General features: G+C 46.5%; 1 protein-coding gene across 1 annotated transcript in view; it reads right to left on the bottom strand.

The window, feature by feature from the left end:
- Window positions 1-18652, bottom strand: part of LOC102760149 (dynein heavy chain 9, axonemal) — a 194745-nt gene that overhangs the window by 55055 nt on the left and 121038 nt on the right. The window contains exons 29-31 of the mRNA XM_015562544.1: window positions 9534-9691; window positions 7161-7299; window positions 3979-4266 (exon numbers count right to left, since the gene is read on the bottom strand). Of these exons, the coding sequence (XP_015418030.1) occupies window positions 3979-4266; window positions 7161-7299; window positions 9534-9691 (585 nt within the window). The remainder of the gene's footprint in view (window positions 1-3978; window positions 4267-7160; window positions 7300-9533; window positions 9692-18652) is intronic.

Genomic DNA, 18652 nt, shown 5'->3' with positions numbered 1-18652 from the left:
ATTGTGCCAAATTTTTAATATAGGGTGTCCCAAAGATGTATATACATACTTTGAATAAAGGCAGTGTTTATTAAAATACATTTCATTTCAAATATCGAGCTATCAACTGTTAAAGTGTATATTCATTTTTAGGACACCCTGTATATATGTTATATTTTATTATACATACTATATATGTGTATATATATGTATATCTATATCTATATATATCCACTATACCCATTCACATCTATCCATGCGTACATGCATACATGCATGCATGCATCCATCCATCCATACACACATAATTCGTCCTAGGATGTTTTCTTGTCATTTTTTTCCTAGTCTTCTCACTGAATTTTATGTATCACCAATGATACAATTCATTTCAAAGAACTCTGTACAATTCTCCAAGAGTTCTTTTTCTTCTATAGCATCTCATTCTTGTTTTATTGATATATTTTTCTTAATTTTCCTCAAGGATATTAATTAGAATGTTCAAAATGTTCCCTTCCTTATTTCCACTGTAATCAGCTGCTCTGTGTGTATCTGTCTGAGTTCATCTCTCATGCTGCTGGCTTTCTCCAGTGTCTGATGAGCCTCAAGGTTGAATGAAGAGCTACACTGTTTCCTGGGAGCTGGGATGGGTGCTGCCTGCAGCTGCTGTGCCGGTCTCTCGCCAGTGCAGGGCTGAAAGGAGGCTCTGCACCCAAGGCCAGACCTTGGGCTTTGTCTTTGTCCTTTCACGTGGGGGTGAGGAGCAGGTGGCTGGCTTTCAGGCCAAGGGGCTCCAAGCACAATGAAAGCGCTTTCAAGAGGCACTAGTACCCCAAGTGCAGTTGTGGTTTTTCCCAGAGTTATTAAATTCCCGCAGACCTTTCTTTTAGGCTGTGTGCTAAATGCCTGGCTGCACATAGTCGGCATCTGGGGAGTTGGGGCCTAGAATGGGAAGCTGGGAGAAGAGTATGGGGAGGGGGGCAAGTGCCAAAATTATAGGGTAAACAGATTTGATGACCCTCCTCTGGCTGTTTTCCGTTCTCTTTCTCATCCCTGCCCTTCACTACCAACGCCAAGCCCGAGCTTCTCTGGGTTCTGCTGGGCAGGCAGGCACTCCCTGGCCCCTCTTCTCCTGAAGCCCTTTCTAAGTGTATTCTGGGCCCTGCCCCCTGCTCTGCTAGACCAGTCAACCTGCTTTCATCCTCTTTCCATTTTTCCAGAAATTCATTCCACTATCCCCTTCTCAGTTTCCACACTTTAATGGGCTTATTCCTCTTTCTTAATCCTTCCCCTCCCACCCCCGCACAAAATTTACACATCACGTTTAAGGGATCACTGGATGCCATCTCAAACCAGAGCCTCATGAGGGTTTTGATGGATTAACTTTCAGAAGCGCTGGTGAACAGTGCAAACGAAAACTGGGTAGAAAAACGTCATCTGTTCCAAGAGCCTCTAGAAGAGGACATGTGTCTTATCCGAGGAGCAGAAAGTAGTTCTGAGAAAAAAGGGCGAAACAGAATGTGGGCCAGCTGACAAGCAAATGGAAAGGAAGGCTGAGGTTCTGAGTAGGAAAAAATGCCGAAAATGGGGAAGGAGGGTCTGTTACTCAGCAGATTCCCAGAGCGTCGGGGAAGACATGTATGGTCCTGATCGAAGACATCAGCCCAGGGCACTGGATTGAATTTAACTCATCTCTGAGGTGGGGGCCTCTTAGGAACAGACCATTTAAGAGGAAACCCTCAGCCTGGCATTCAAGGCCCTCTGTGTCATGGTTGCATATTATCTGCCCTGCTGCCTACCCCTCCCCGCCCCCACTGGCACCCCCAATCTGTTTTTCTCTAACACTGGACTTTTTGCTGCTGCTAGTAAAACCTCTATTTCTCCATCTCCCCCTTCGCAGACCCTTTTCCCTCTACCTGGAAGGCCCCTCTGACCACCTCTACCTTTAAAAAGTCTATCCACCATACTTCAAAAGAAAGAGGTTGGGAGCAGGGAAGGGCCCACTCACAAAAACAATCCAGCTGCGAAGGACCAGGTGATGTTTCTTCAGTAAAATGTAATCCCTTAATCTCTACTATTGAAAGTTTTGTGTGCCTGAAAAGCCTCCCACCTCCAAGTGAAGAAGGCCCCCCCAGCCTGTGCATTCCTCAAGGGGGAGCGCTTTCTTTCCTGGGAAAAGCTCAGTGGAATTTCTTGGAGAAGTAATGGCATCCCAGCTTCCTCCTCGGGAAGGTGCCTCATCTGTCCCTGTCTTGGAGGTTTGGGGGAACCTAATGTGATAGAGAATATAAAAACACTGTGAAATCTAAAGTGATGCTTATGTGAGTCTCAGACATACTATCATATAGGAAAAAATTTCATCCATGTCCCTGGACCCCAGAACCCTTTTTTGTGGCACTTGTCATATCCAGCTCCAAGGCATTTGTTATTTCTGTGCCGGCACTTCTCCTCTAATGACATTTATGCATCCTGAAAATGTCACCTTCTGCAAAACTGCACAGTAAAAGTAACAGGCTTATGGAAAAACAGATTGGGGAAGGCCACTCCAAATGTACAGAATTTTGTATCCCAAGCCCTAAAAACTCAACAATTCCTCCTAATTCCATTAAAAATGCTAGCACATTGAAATCACTAGAGAGCTTATACCCTACCTCATGTCTATTAATTCTTTGAAGCCTTAATTCTGGGGCCTTGTCCTCTCTTTTTCAACAGGTAGATCATGGATATATTGACTTCCAATAAAGTACATTTTAATCCCAACTAAAGGCCTGATCTAGACGGAGCCGCCTTCATGAATGCACTGTTTTAACAGGTGGGGAAATGTCTTTACCTGCTTGAGCCTTCCTAGAAAACAGTACAAACCACCACAGTTCCTAGGGCCATAAAACTAGTTACACTTACACTAAAGTTTCAGGGTCTTTTTTTTCAACTCTAAATCTACGGCTAAATGTACTCATTTTCTGTTGCTATTGTAACAAATCACTGTAAGCTTAAAGGTTTAAACAACACAAGTTTATTATCTAATAGTCCTGGGGGTCAGAAGTCCAAAATGGTTCTCATAGGCTTGAATCAATGTGTGTACAGGGCTGGTTCCTACCGAAAGCTCTAGGGTAGAATCTGGTTTGTGTGTGTGTGTGTGTGTGTGTGTGTGTTTTGCCTTTTCTAGCTTTTGTAGGCTGCCCACATTCCCTGGCTCATGGTCCCTCCTCCCTCCTCAAAGCCAGCAATGGCTAGTTGAGTCTTCCTCCCACAGCATCACTCTGACACTCATTCTCTTATATCACTTTTTCTCTTCCACAGCCCTTGCTTGGCTCATGGCCTCAACCCTCCATGTTCAAAGCCAAGTTTTTGTTTTGGCATCTCTGTAAATTCTGTCTTATTCATCTCCTTTCCCTTATAAAGGCCCTTGTGATTATATTGGGCCACCCAGTAAACCAGGATCATTCCTCATCTCAAGGTCAGATGATTAGAAACCTAATTCTACCTGCAACCTCAATCCCCCTTTGTCATGTAACGTAGCATAGTCACACATGCTGGGGATTTGAATGTAGATATCTGGGGGGGGTGTGTGTATTATTTTACCTATTACCTTAAGATTTTGTTCTTTAGTTGTAAAAAGCCTGCCCCTGATCATGGCAAAACATTTACAAGAGCAGAAAAGTGTATGTGAACCCACATGGCTTCCCCATTATATCACCTCATTCCTCTATAATCACATATGAAGTAATTCCCAGAAAAGGAACACATGCTATGGCAGAGCAGACTGTGTCTTATTGCTCCCATTGCACGTGAACTCCCTGATGGCCAGGGCTCTGTCTGTCACCGTTCTCCACACCACGCATTTCACATTGTGGGTGCCACAATAAAGAACTACTGAAATGAACTGAGTTATTGCAAAGTAGATAAGTATGTGCACAACTAAAGCAACCCATTGGATTAAGAATGAAGTGTAACCAATTGTCCAATTAAGAGACAACTCTTGGGAGGGAAAACCCCATGTACCTTGAGCACAAAGTTGTCCTCAGCCTGGAGCTTCAGGTCCACAACCGCCTTCCTAACCAAAGCTTCAAAGTTGAGGTCTCTCCTCCGAGGGACGTCCAGGGTGGGAAAGAGGTCCCCGATCAGGCCCATGAACACTGGCATGTCATCAGTCACTATCTTGGGGATGTTAAAATCTCGCAGGGAGCGCATCAGGACTTGGTCTTCAGGCCTGTCAGGGTCTCCTCGCTTCAGAGATCCTGCCACCACCAGCACAGACTTGATGGCCCGCAGGCCCCAGTCATAGTGATCCTGACGGAAGGCAGCAAGGGTTAGACTCGAGTTTCTGGGATGCAGAACACCATATGCTCAGGATAGTATATGAAAAATTACATATATAATATCGGTATTAGGTCATTTTGAGGCCAAGGCAGAGGCATAGCAAAGAATTAATGAAGTAGGAGATGGTGATCCTGGGACCCTAGTTACTGGTTTGGCATTAGTTATTTTTCTAGTTGTGATGACAATAAAGCAGACACAGAATGTACAGAAAACTGGGGGTCAGGGAGATTAAGCTAAACCACTTCTAAACCTATCCAGCTACCCCTTGTACATCAAGCAAATTAGCTCTTAGAAACTGTTGAGGCTGAGCTTACATGCCCTATGGTAAACACTGCACTTGCCTCCTCCCATGACCACAACTAAATTATAGAGGATCAATCCCACCCACTGATGTGCCAATAGCAATTAAGGCTCAAACACAACAGGAGAGCATACACAATCCACACACAAGGGACACTCTTGGAGCAGCCAGCTCAGGTGAACAGAGAGACTGTGACATTGGGTTCCCACAGGACACCTACTACATAAGGCCACTCTCCCAAGACTGGGAGACATAGCAGATATACTTAATACAAAAAAAAAATAGAGGGAGGCATACAAAATGAAGAAAAAAACAAACAAATGTCCCAAATTAAAGAACAAAAAACTCCTAAAAAGAAAAACAAAAGGGAGACAAGCAATCTACCAGATGCAGAGTTCAAAACACTGGTTATAAGGATGCTCAATGATCATAGGGCAAGATAGATGAACACAGTGAGAACTTTAACAAAGAAATAGGAAACATAAAAAAGGAGATAGAACCATAAAAAACAGTTAGAAATGAAGAATACAGTAACTGAAATAAGAATACATTAAAGGGAATCAATAGTAGATCAGATGAAGCAGAGAATCAAATCAGTGATTGCAGAAAACACCCAATTGGAACAGAAAAAAAAGAGAAAAAAGAACTTTAAAATATGAAGTTAGCTTAAGGGACCTCTAAGATAACATCAAGTGTAACAACATCTACATCATAAAGGTAACAGAGGAGAAGAGAAAGAGCAAGGGATTGAAAGCCTATTTCAAGAAATAATGACTGAAGAGTTCTCTAACCTGGAGAAGGAAATAGACTTACAAGTCCAGGAAGCACAGAGAGTCCCAAGCAATATGAACCCAAAGAGGCCCACATCAAAACACATTATAATTAAAATGCCAAAAGTGATAGACAAAGAGAAAATCTTAAAAGCAACAAGAGAAAAGCAGTTAATTACTTGCAAGGGAGCTTCCATAAGACTGTCAGCTGATTTCTCAACAGAAACTCTGCCAACTAAAAGAGATTGTTGTGAAATATTCAAAGTGATGAAAAGTAAATACTTACAACCAAGATTATTCTACTCAGCAAGGCTGTGACTTAGATTAGGAGATATAAAGAGCTTCTCAGATAAGAAAAAGCTGAAGGAGTTCATCCCTACCAAACCAGTGTTATAAGAAATAAAGAGAAAGGAATCCAAACACAGCACTATAGAAATTTATCAACATGCAAGAGAAGAAAGTAAGAAAATCTGAAAGGAACAAAACAGAATTAAAACAAATAACCAACAATCAGAAAGCAATTAATGAAATGGCAATAACTACATACCTATCATTCGCGTGTCACCTGACACGCATGTCATAGGTTCACCATCACTGACCTAGAGAGTATTAAGCTATGCAAAATAAGTCAGAAAGCAAGACAGATACCATATGATTTCACTTATATGTGGAATCTAAAAAATAAAATAAATAAACAGGCAAGACAGAAGCAAACTCACAGATATGGAGAATCTAAAAAATAAAATAAACAGGTAAGACAGAAGCAAACTCACAGATATGGTGAACAAACTTATAGTTGCCAGATTGGAGGGGGATGGGATGTTGGCAGCTGGGACATAGAAGGATACAATAGATGAAATCATTGCTAAGGTGCCAGATTGGAGGGGGATGGGATGTTGGCAGCTAGGACATAGGAGGAAACAATAGATGAAATCATTGCTAAGGACTTGACTGGAATCAAACTCGGGACCCTTGAATCTGCAGGCCAACGCTCTATCCGCTGAGCCAAACTGGTTAGGGCTGTAGATGCTCTTTAGACACTCAGGGGAGCTATGGGATAGACCATTGAATACACAGGGTCAGAGTTCAAAAGAGAGGTTTGGGATGGAGTCGTGAAAGTGAGTTATTGGCCTGGAAGTCAGTGGTGATAGAGAACCTAGAGAGAGGATGCAATGAGCAAGGGGCCTGGGAAGTGTGAGGAAATTAGGAGAGGTTTTTAAAAAATACATCTTGGACAGGTATCGGAGGGTTGAGAGAGCCTGTGTTTTGGCAACAAAGGTGATCCAAGTAAGAGATCCCCAAAGGGAGTGGAACTCATTGGAAACAGCCCAAGGGAACTTGATTGCCACCAAAAAATTCATATCCAAGGCAAAAATGTCGGACATTCTTGGTCATGTCTTAGGGTGTTATTTCTGTGAGGGGATCTGCCTGGACAGAAGCCACAGTGACAGCCAAGCAGCGGTGAGAAGCATGACTCCTTAATGCCTGATTCTCCCTCCCTAACTCTCTCCATCTCCGGTTTTCCTCAGCTGCTGCGTGCTTCTCAGGGGACACTGGTGATCTATGAGGTGCTGCCACACATTCAATTAAAAGTGGGAGCTCTGTGGTCAATTATTTTAAATGCTGGGCTAAGAAAATGGACACAGATCTTAATCACAGAGCTTTTAATGTGCTTATGGGCACAGCAGCTCTATGAGAAGGCTCTGTGTTTCCCTGATACACTGGCCCTGGAATCCGTCCAGAGCTAAGGCAATCACACATGATTGACTTTTTCAGTGAACTGCGGAATGTACCTGTTTGGAGAGAAGCTCTTTGCACAACTGGTAAAGGGTGATGAACTTTCTGGCTAATGACCGGGCTTCAAGGAATCCTTCTGCCACCAGCATGATTTCACAGATCAGCTCAAAGTCTGGAACCACCATGGCGCAGGGCCTGTGCACAGGGAGATGAGGGCGGAGAGAGTTGCCAACTGCGTAGTCAAAGGGAGCTTACAGGGCAGGACACACTGACTGAGATCACAGAAGGAGGCATCTGTGAGTCCAAAAACTTAGTCCTTAGCAATGATTTCATCTAAGACTTTCAATGTAAAGTTGTGTTGACTGAGCATAAAGAAAGTGAACTCTCTTTCCCAAGTTGATGAATGAAGTTAGCAGTCAATGGCAGAGTTGGGGCTTCAACTCACATCTGTCACTTGGGCCCAGTGTGCTTTTCACAAGGCACAGATTAGTAAAGAATGATTAGGGGCTGAGGTTGTGGAGTTGAGCCTCTCTTAGTGTCTACAGGAAACTGAGATCTAGTTTTTCATCCTGAACGTATGTCTCTTCCAAGCTCAGACACTCAGGGTTTATCTTGTCCTTATCTGCATACAAATATAAATATTGAATGCTGAGGGTTAAAGTAAGCACTTATTAACCTCACCTCGTCACAAAATGGGACATAGGAGGATACTGAGGGGATTTTTGTCCATGTAGGAGAATTTACTTTGATTTTTTCCCCTCTGCCTCTAGGAACATTTTATTTTAAAAGTACTTATTTTTAAATTAATTTATTAGGTGTGTAATGGGAGCCTAAGGTTGTTACATTCTTTAATTGCATTTTTTCCTACACTGCTACAAAATTTCCAAAAACATTTCATTCAAGTACATTTTTCTTTAAATTAATTTACATTGCAATCAAACTCAAAGGAGCACCTAAATACTTAGAAACTCAAAATTATTTTGCCACATGAAAAAGGTTAAATATGTATCCACACAGTGGAACCCAACGTGGCCATGATACCGCTGTAAAAGAAAAACTATTTAATGACATGGGAAGACATTGACCAATGAAGGCAGGAAACGAAACTATACAGGTCTGATCCCAAGTTTGGAAAAGAACTCTCTACCCACAAAACATTGGAAGGAAGAATGCCAAAGGGTTACACTGACTATCTGTGATTACAGGAATGGGATGGGGAGGAGCAGGGAGGCCGGAGTCAGACTGCCTGGGTTCAAACTCCGGTTCTGTCTGTTACTAGTTAACCCTAGTAACTAGGGTGACTACCCTGAGCAATTTGCTGAGTTCATCTGTTTTCTTACTGTACAACACAGTATCCTATGGCACCAGCTTAGCAGCCTGTTGAAATTCCATCAAGCTCCTGGTTGAAGTGGGACCGGCCTCAAGGAGGAGGTATCCACACCACTCCTGTCACATAGGCATTTGCCACCACTGGGGCAGCTCAAGTGAGGGCCCTGAGTACACAGGGGGCTTTTCAGTGGCCTTCTGGGCCTTCACATCTCCAGAGAGCACGGGGCTCCCAGTTCTGAGGTAAGATGCATTCCTCTATCATAGCTCCCATAACCTCTCTCAGGTAATGGTTCAGTCGGTGGGAACTAGAAGCCATAGCATCTTTCAGTTTCCTCTGGGCTGGGCTGACTTCTCTTGTGTGAACAAAGAATGGAGGTTCCAGGTACTGCTAGGAAATATGTGTGTGTGTGTGTTCTTATCCATATAAAGAAGATTCTAAAACATGGCAATATCCATCACTGGCAAAGGTAAAATGAGAGAAGTGTTCTCATGCATCGCTACTGGGGATGTAACTTGGTACTTCTCTTTTTCTAAAGCAATTTGGCAATGTGTGTCAAAAGCCTCAAAAATGTTCCCCCCTGTTAACTCAGTGATTCCACTTCTGGGAAGCTAGCCAAAGAAAATAATCATGCATATAGAAAAAAAGACATTGACAAAGATGTGTATTACAACATTATGCATAAACTTACTTTAAATGTTACAGTCTTAATAGGTAACTATGGGGGACTAGTTAATTTCATTGTGGACCAAGTACTTGATAGAGTAAAATGCAGTCATGGAATGAGATTTATTAAGATTATCTGCCAGAAGAAACTATTTACAATATGATTATAATAGACTATGAAATGAACAAACAAAACAATATAAAACTGTGTAGACAACACGTGTAGACTACAATATATGACCTTAAAAAGTGCACATAAGGAAAGAGAACACAAGCAAAAATCATTTTACGGGGGGCGGTGTTAAAGGTGGCTTTTAAAAAAAAGTCTACTTTTCTATATATTCCAAATTTCCTCTCTCTAGGTCACACCTGTCCAGTAGAGGAAATAACAGACACCTCTGATTGGGGCACTCAGGAGGGGTGGGCTGATGCTCACCTGAAGAGAGCCTTCAGGTTCTCGGGCAGCTCCGTGCGGCCCGCATAGCCGGGGTTCATGGTGATGAAGATGCCCACAGAGGGATTCAGGCTAATCTCCTCTCCGAGGAAGCTGAACTTCTTCTTCTTATCTCGAATTGCATCTTGAATGCTTTTCACCTGGTGAACAAGTCAATGGACAAGTGTGTGCATTGGGTTTCTGTGTTGGGGTGGAAGCCAAAACTGGGAACCAACCGCCAACACAGACACGTGTTTTGTGGTCCCTTTCACTGGAGGACAGGCCCAGTGACCACAACGCAGGCCCTTTCCCTGAGGGACAGGCCCAGTGACCACAACCTGAGCCCTTTCCCTGAGGAACAGGCCCAGTGACTGCAACCCGGACCCTTTCACTGGAGGACAGGCCCAGTGACCACAACGCAGGCCCTTTCCCTGAGGGAAAGGCCCAGTGACCACAACCTGAGCCCTTACCCTGAGGAACAGGCCCAGTGACTGCAACCCGGACCCTTTCACTGGAGGACAGGCCCAGTGACCACAACCCGGGCCCTTTCCTTGGGGGACAGGCCCAGTGACCACAACCCGGGCGCTTTCACTGAGGGACAGGCCCAGTGACCACAACGCGGGCCCTTACTGATGGGTATGGATGTGTTTAAAGGAACTGTGGCCACACACCGCTTTTCTAACATGGTGACAGGAGGGTGGGAGGCACATGTGATGGGTATGGATGTGGTTAAAGGAATTGTGGCCACACACCACTTTCTAACATGGTGACAGGAGGGTGGGAGGCACTGTGAGCTGGTGTCTAACTCTCTGTGCATGGTCCCTTTTTTGTTTTGCACACATTTTTTTTTATTTTTTAAAAGTGGTGAGCTGGTGTCTAACTCTCTGTGCATGGTCCCGTTTTTGTTTTATTTTGTTTTGCACACATCTTTTTTATTTTTTTTAAGTGTCTTTATTGTTGAAAGCATTACAGATGTCCTCCCTTCCCCTCTCCATTGACCCCTTTTTCCCATTCCCACCCATTCCCAGGCCTTCACCTCACCATTGTCTGTGTCCTTGGGTTATGCATATTAGCATATGCATGTAAGTTATTTGGTTAATCTCTCCCTCGCTGCTATTCTTTATTGTTGAAAGCATTACAGATGCCCTCCCTTCCCCTCCCCATTGACCCCTTTTTCCCACTCCCACCCCTCCCAGGCCTTCATCCTACTATTGTCCATGTCCCTGGGTTATGCATATATGCATGTAAATTATTTGGTTAATCTCTCCCCGCCCCTAACCTTCCCTCTGAGATTTATCAGTCTGTTCCATGCTTCTATGTCTCTGGATCTATTTTGTTCATCAGCTTATTTTAATTAGATTCCACAAATGAGTGAGATCATGTGATACTTGCCTTTCTCTGACTGGCTTATTTCGCTTAGCATAATGCTCTCCGGATCCCTCCATGCAGTTGAAAATGGTAAGAGTTCTTGCTTTTTTACAGCAGTGTAGTATTCCGTTGTGTAGATGTGCCAGTTTTTTGGTACATTCATCTTCTGATGGGCACTTGGGCTGTTTCCAGAACTTAGCTATGGTAAATTGTGCTGCTATGCACATAGGGGTGCATATGTCCCTTCTGACTGCTGCTTTGGGTTTCTTAGGATATATTCCCGGAGGAGAGCACTTCAATGCTATTATCCCCATTTCTCTATGATGAAAGGGAGACATTGAGAGGTGCAGTAGTTTTCCCAACCTGACACAGCTACTAAGTGGTGACGTCTGGATTCGAATCAGGCAAGTGAATTCTGGAGCCGGGGCTCTTAGCCGCTGCGTGATGGAGAGAACTCCAGCACCTACCCTCTGGGCTTGTTCTAAGGATTAAGGTGTGTGTGTGTGTGTGTGTGTGTGTGTGTGTGTGTGTGTGTGACAGAGGGGAGCGGGAGGAGCCCTGCCACACAGCCTCCCACCACCCTGCAAGCCAGGTGAGTTGTAAAGGCCGGTTCTCTCCTTAGGCCCCAGGGCTCCGTCTACAACATAAACTAGTACTAGTACTGAGCACCACTTGTTCTGGCTGGGGAGGTGAGCTTAATTACCATTTACAAAGTGCTCTGATACCCCTGGCTGGAGGCAAAAGCGAGACACAGACAGACCTTTTATGCTATTCCCTCTGATAATATTCCCTCCGGCAACACCAGGGCCCAGAACCCTCAAGCTCAGGGAGAATGGACGATTGCAGGACCGGAGGTCTGTGCTCCTGTGTAAATTCTGTAGGGCCTTGAGAAGAGTGTTGAACAGACTGGAGGATGCGTTGCCCATTGGTGCCAATGCCAGGCTCTGTTCGCCCAGCTTCTGCAGGAGGCGAGCTCTGGGGCATTGCCTCACGCAGTCACAGCAACTGGGGTCCCGGGACAAGCCACCGGAAGGTAGCAGAGCTCAGGATCCAGGACGTCCCTCCGGATGCCACGGGAGGAGCAGGTGGGCGGGGGGTGTGGGTTACACTGCAGGCTCAGCAGGTGGAGGCACACACACAGGTAGGCACAGACTGGCATATACGGCTGCGAGGTCCACTCCTTACTCATGGGGTCTGTTTCTCCACTCACCGCTCACCACTTGGGGAGATTTTAAAGCCACAGGGGATAACAACAAAATAATAACTGACATTTGCTGAGCGCTTGATATGTTCCAGGTGCTATTCTGAGTATTTTACGGGAATTATCCCATTCAGTCCTCTTCACAGCTGTCTGAGCTGGCTGGGTCCTAGTTTTATAGATAAGGAAACTGAGGCAGAAGGCAGTTAAGAGACTGCATTATATTATATACGATGTTGACAGAGGGGAGGCCCAGGGATGGATATTTGGAAACTATACTATTTTTGCAACTTTTCTAGAATTTAAAATTTTTTTTCAAAATGAAAAGTTAAAAGAAGAAAATAAATTTGCCAGATGTCTAACAGTGGTAAGCGGGGCAGCCTGAGTTAAAAACCAAGCAATCTGGCACCACGTCCCCAAACACCTTCTACCAGAGCCCAGCGCACCATCAAACACAGGGTGGGCAAAAGTAGGCTTACAGTTGAGAGTACACAGAACACAGAATGAATAGAGCTGTTGTCATAATCATTGCCTGCATGTCTTCTTCCATGTGAACAACTATAACCCTACGCCTGCCCACCCCTGCATATGCATTTTCAGAGGAATTGTTTTGTTCGGAAAATACTCACGTTTGTTATAATTTAGAAGCATAAGTTTCCACAAAATAAGAAAAAGTGCTTTTAGCACCCATTAAACAAACAAAAAAGTAGAAACGAGTGTCCTCAATGGGGTGATTTCGCACCTGCTCTCCCAAGGGAACATTTGGCCGAGACTTGAGATATTTTTGTTGCCACAGCTGGGGGGGAGGAAGTACTGGCAGCTCGTGGGCAGGGGCCAGGGATGCACGGACAGATCCTTACGACAGAGAATTACCAGGCCCAAGACATTCATAGTGCTGAAGCTGAGAAACCCTGGACCAAACATTTACCCATGAGGACACTGAGGCCAAGAAGATGCACATGCACGTGACTTGTGCACCATTCCACACTGGTGTCTCGGGTCCAACCAAATTCCCACGCAAATTCTTGGCCCCGCCCCAGAATTCTGGGGGTGATATCCAACCAGGTGTAGTTTAACAAGCCCCCCAGGGGATTCTGGTCCAAGCAAAAGGTCAAGTCAATTCTTGGATTTCTACTCGTACCCACTGTTGCCCAGGTGTCCCCATTCATAGCCACAGGCCGACCCTCCCTCTCTCAGGTGAGCCTGAGCCCTCCATCCCCTCTGCCCGCCTGCCATGGACAGACTGTCTCTGCAGCCACTGGCCTGCACCAGCCAGGCTCCATTGTGTGGGTCTGATGTGAACTCAAGCTCCACAGTCCTCAAGATGTGCTCCTTACTTCACAGTCTCCCTCTCAGCTCTGGTTCTCAACATTTGCTGAACGTGGGAACTATGTAGGAAGTTTCTTTAAGTAAAACTTGATGCCCAGGTCCTGCCACAGACAATCCAATCAGAACCTTGGCGGTGGAGACTGCATTGTGTGTCACTGCTTTCCAGGCTTGCCCAGGCCGTGCTGAGGGGCACCCAGGGTCGAGATTACTGTGTGGAGCAGCAGGTCTCCAGCGTTACTGTGCGTGTGAGGCACTGAGATCTTGGGAAAATGCGCATTCTATTTCAGCAGGTGTGGGGTGGTGGTGAGACTGCATTTCCAACAGGTTCCTGGGGTGCTGACACGGCTGGCCCACAGCTTGAGTAGCACGAGGCTAGATGACACCATCTGACTGTCCACTCTCAGCACATCTGGTGGCCAAGGCAGTGTCCTTGCCACTGGACCACACTGCTGCATACCAAGTTCATGACCCACCACTGCCCTGGGCTCACTTTCTCTTTCCAGCCTCCGTGCCTTTAGCTGCACCTCTCTAATGGGACTTGCTTTCTGCCTTATATTTCAGATATATGACTGGGTTTCCAGTCCTCTACATTGCAGGCCAGCTCGGATTTCAGCGGTCAGTCCTGTTATTTGTAAAAGCTGCGTGTGCCTGTCTGGCCACGGGGACTTGATTTGGTATCTTATAACTGGTATCTTTCCCTCCAAAGACTAGAAGTCGGTGATCAGAAAGGGTTCTGCCCCTGTGTGCTTCCACCAGGTGAGGCCCTGCTTCGGGTGTGCTCACAGGGTATCACAGTCACTTAGCTCTGAGGCGATGCGTGGTGAGGAGGTGTCAGCTAGCTCTGCGGCCTGCACCTCAGCCGGGTCCTCACTCCCTCTACTCTGCCCCTTCATTCTAGGCAAGTGGCCCATCCGTGGCCCCTGTGGCCACTCTCTCTTCCAGCCTTTGCTCGCAAATGCCACGCGTTATTGAAATCCTGATTGGCTCACTCCACACTTCCGTCTGCAGTGGCAGATTGGAGTCCGCTGCCTTCAGGAAGGGCAGCCCCCTCCTCACTTTTACGGTTTTTATATTTCTGTGTTTTTACCTTAGACCCAAGCTCCTCCATGAAAAGTATTGATGGGAAGTTCCCTTGGTTCTGAGAGCATAGCATTTGCTCAGAACCTTGAGAGCTGGGAACACTGCTATGGCAGCTCCTCAGTCCTTGCTGACTGACCTGTTGCTTCTAGCTCCTATGGGAGTGTCCTAGACTGGCGGGGGGGGAGAGCTCCAGGTTGGACTTATTTCATTTAATTCCAGAAGCAAAAACAAACTGATCTTGGAGAACCCATTACTGATCTCATGTTGGACAGTTTCAAAATTAGGCGAATTCACAGTGTCACAGTGTCTATTATCCATTAGGGAGGATGAATGTTGGGCTTTGCCTCATCCCTTGGGAAACCGTTACGTTTGGTAAGATGGCTGAGGCTGAGCCAGTAGAGAAGGACTGAAGGGCGCAGAGAATACTGGTGAGAACAGAGTGTGGACCTCAGTCTCTGCCCTACTGTGTCATAACCTTCTACTCCCTTTCAACCCATTTACGACAGTGTTCATGTAATAATGATATCATCATGATCATCACCACCAGCACCATCATCACCATCACCACTAACATCATTCAACCATCACCACCACCACCACCACCACCATAATAACCATGATTGTCATCATTAACATCACCGTCACTACTATCATCATCATCATCAGCAGCAGCAGCAGCAGCAGCACCATCATCATCACCACCACGATGGTCATCACCACCATCACCATCACCATCATCACCACCAACATCATAGCCACCACCACTATTATTTTCCTCCTCCTCATCATAAGAGAGACTAACATTTATCGAGTGCCTACTATCTATAGTGCTTTGATTTAAGTGCTTTACACATTAATTCATTTAATAATTATTACAACGGCATCAAGTAGGCATGATTATTAACCCCTTCACAGATGTGGAACTTGAGACATGTACTTACTTAAGGTGACATAGATAGTAAGTGGCAGAGCCAGGACTGAACACGCAGGATATCAGAGCCTACACACATAACCACATCCCTATGCCCTTGCCTTGCTAACCCTACTCTACACTAACCTGTTTCTTTTTTAAAATATATTTTTATTGTTTTCAGAGAGGAAGGGGAGGAGAAAGAGAGAGAGAGAGAGAGAGAGAGAGAGAGAGGCATCAATGATGAGAGGGAATAATAGATTGGCTGCCTTCTGCACGCCCCACACTGGGTATTGAGCCCACAACCCACGCATGTGCCCTGACCGGGAATTGAACTGTCCTTCTGGTTTTGATGCTTAACCACTGAGCAACACCAGCCAGGCTAACCTATTTCTTTTAAAATTTCAATTGTACACGGAACTTGTTTACACAAACTCTGGAGCCCAGCACAGGCTCTATGCTGGTCCTGGGCCAACTCCCACGGCCTGCTCCTTCCCTGGCTCCTTGTAGAACACACTGAGCCGGCCCTTTGGCACATGCCGAGTGCTGCACTGGGACACCCCGGGTATAACTGCTCATGGTGAGTCGTTCTGGACTTAAAGGAGGGCAGTCACAGTGCTGCCACCTGGCTGGTGAGAACAGGAGGTGCCCTCTGGAACCTGTGGGAGGGTTCAGAGAACCATCAAAGCAAGGAGGAAGGACGTGCATAGCAAGGTGGGCAGAAGTGACAGAGGACAGAGCGCAGGAATGGAAAGGTGGAGGAGGACATCGGCCAGCAGATACCTGCAGTGGAAGAAGCAGGCAGAAAAACTCCAGGCACACGGTATACTTATGGGTCCTCAACCCCAATGTCCACTGTGGGGAAAAGTCTATGTTTATCTCCCGATTTTCAGAACCACCCTAGGCCTAGGATCAGGACTCCGAGAAAGGTTCTGTCACTTCCTTTACTCCTCATCTTACACTCCAAAATGGATGACACCCCAAATTCAGAGACCTTCCAGGGGTGTCATCCCTGGTGTTACGTTGTGACATGCCCATGCAGAGGCGAATACAGTCGGCTAATGTGTTTGTCTGCTTAGGGATTTTTTTTTTTGTTTTTCTGGGTTTTATTTGTTTGTTTGTTTAAATAAGTTGCCAAATTATTGAAATCTAGACATTTTTAAAAATAAAAATGTAGATGTTCAGCTTCTATTTAAAGTTTAAAAGCTCTGGCAACACCGACCTTTCATTCCTACAAGGAAGAGGGGTGATGGTAAATGTTGAGCAACTTGCTCCTGAGAAAGCAAACCTGCCCTGATTGTGGGATCTGCCGGTGTCCGCAGCGGAAGCACTCCCACAGATTCCGCCTCCAGCCCCCGACCGACCAACCACCGACCAACCAACGGGCGGGCGGGCAGCGTGATGCGCCAGCCTGCGCCAGCCGGCTCCCGTGACCCAGGGAGGGAAGGGTTTCAGGCCAAGAGTGTGAGGCCAGCTAGTTGACTTCCTTCCTCTTCTCACTTGCATGGATCAGACCCAAGGGAGGGCAAACCGTGTGTCCCCACTGGGAATAAGAGAAGAGCCTGACAGTTTTCACCTTGTGGGAGCTTCACCAACAACAGCCTGGACAAGAATCAGCGAGTGGGAACACTACCAACTGGCTGCCAAATGCAAGGCACGGGAAGACAAACCACTGTGGGGGAGGGGGGAGAGGGAAGTAAAGGGACCCCACAGAGCCCCCAGCACTGAGGGCTCCCAGAGGCAGCTGGCGGGGAGGGTGGGCAGGGTGGTTAGCTGATGGTGTGAGTTCTCCTCTCCTAGAGTAAGTTGCCTGTGTTTGCTCCCGTACCTACACGCGGCTCCACGTCCAGCCCGCCTGTGGCAGGGACATCGTGCTGGGCAGAGGGTGCCCGCGTGGGGGGTGTGGATGGAGACCGGCTCCTGCCAGGCCAGCTGGAGGGGGGAGGATGCTGCCTTAGCCTCGGCCCCACCCCTTCTGCTGCCCTTTTCCTCAGCACTGCACACTCGCCTAAGAAAAATGTCAGTTAGGCTAAACTTTTCATTGTTCTTTGCCTGAGAACATTCAACAAAAGGCCTGTGGGGACCACAGAGTCGAGTTTTCTTTTCCGCAGTGTTTGCATATTGCTTTAGTAATAAAAGCGAACGATAAGAGGAAAAGAAACCATTTTGACCACCAAGTGTGCGGGCATGGACTGGAAGCACCAGGCACGCGGCTGCTCCCAGACCCCCATGGTGGTTATCACTGTCTGGCGTCCCTCCACGCGCTTTACCTGTTGAAGCAACACGGAGGGGGCCCTGCCACCACAGCTCCCCTGGTGGGCAATGGGGGGACTCTGCTTACAGGGGGAGCTGGGGAACAGGTGCGTCTCTCTAGGGACTGGGGGGCCGTTGGGGAGGCTGTCAGGCTCCTGCTCAGGCCTTTGCAGCTGTCAGTAAGCTCTGACTGGGGGCAGCCACTGTTCTCCCACTGCCCCGCCTCCTCAGAACCACGGCCAGGCAGGGGCTAATGCCCCTTCCAGCATCTGCAGGGGTCCCTGCTGCCCATTGAAGAAGGCAGAGTGCATATCCTGGCATCAAGGTCTGCCTGTTTGGTTGGAACCTGCCTGTTTACCAGTAAACGTGTTCTTATTTTACCTCCTGTACACTAGCTCTGTGCCCAGACTTGTACCTGCTCAGTGTGGATGGGTTTAAATTATATATATATATATAATTTTTTATATATATATATGGCCCCAAAAATGTATACACACAGTTTGAATAATTATAAAGGCAGTGTTTATTAAAATACATTTCCTTTTCCAAGTTGAGCTGTCAGCTGTGAAAGTGTGTAGACATTTTTGAGACCCCCCTGTCTGTCTACATAGGGGGGTAATAGTGGCTCACAGGGCTGGTGTGAGAACATAAGACATATTAGGAGATGATACATGACAAGTACCTGGTACAGAACAGACTTTCAGGAAAGATGTGCGCACGTCACCCCTTTCCCCCCCACTTCTGCTGCTCTGCTGCCTATGAGATCCTTACCCAGGTACAGATCCTCTCCATCGTTTACAGCCTGGCTCCCAGATGACGCGTCTAGCACTCCTATACCCTCGTCTGAGTCAGGATTCAAGCCACTTAGAGCACTAACGCATACTCATGTCTGTCTCAGGAACCATGTTCTGGTCCCTATAACATGGGACCCTTCCCTGCCTCGAGCGCAGGTTCAGGAAGGGCTTTCTGGGTGACTTGAAAGGC

The sequence above is a fragment of the Myotis davidii genome, unplaced genomic scaffold (assembly GCF_000327345.1).
Source record: "Myotis davidii unplaced genomic scaffold, ASM32734v1 scaffold37, whole genome shotgun sequence".
In the NCBI taxonomy this organism is placed as follows: Eukaryota; Metazoa; Chordata; class Mammalia; order Chiroptera; family Vespertilionidae; genus Myotis; species Myotis davidii.
Note: the sequence above shows the minus strand (reverse complement) of the source record. Positions and strands in the feature narration are given on the sequence as shown.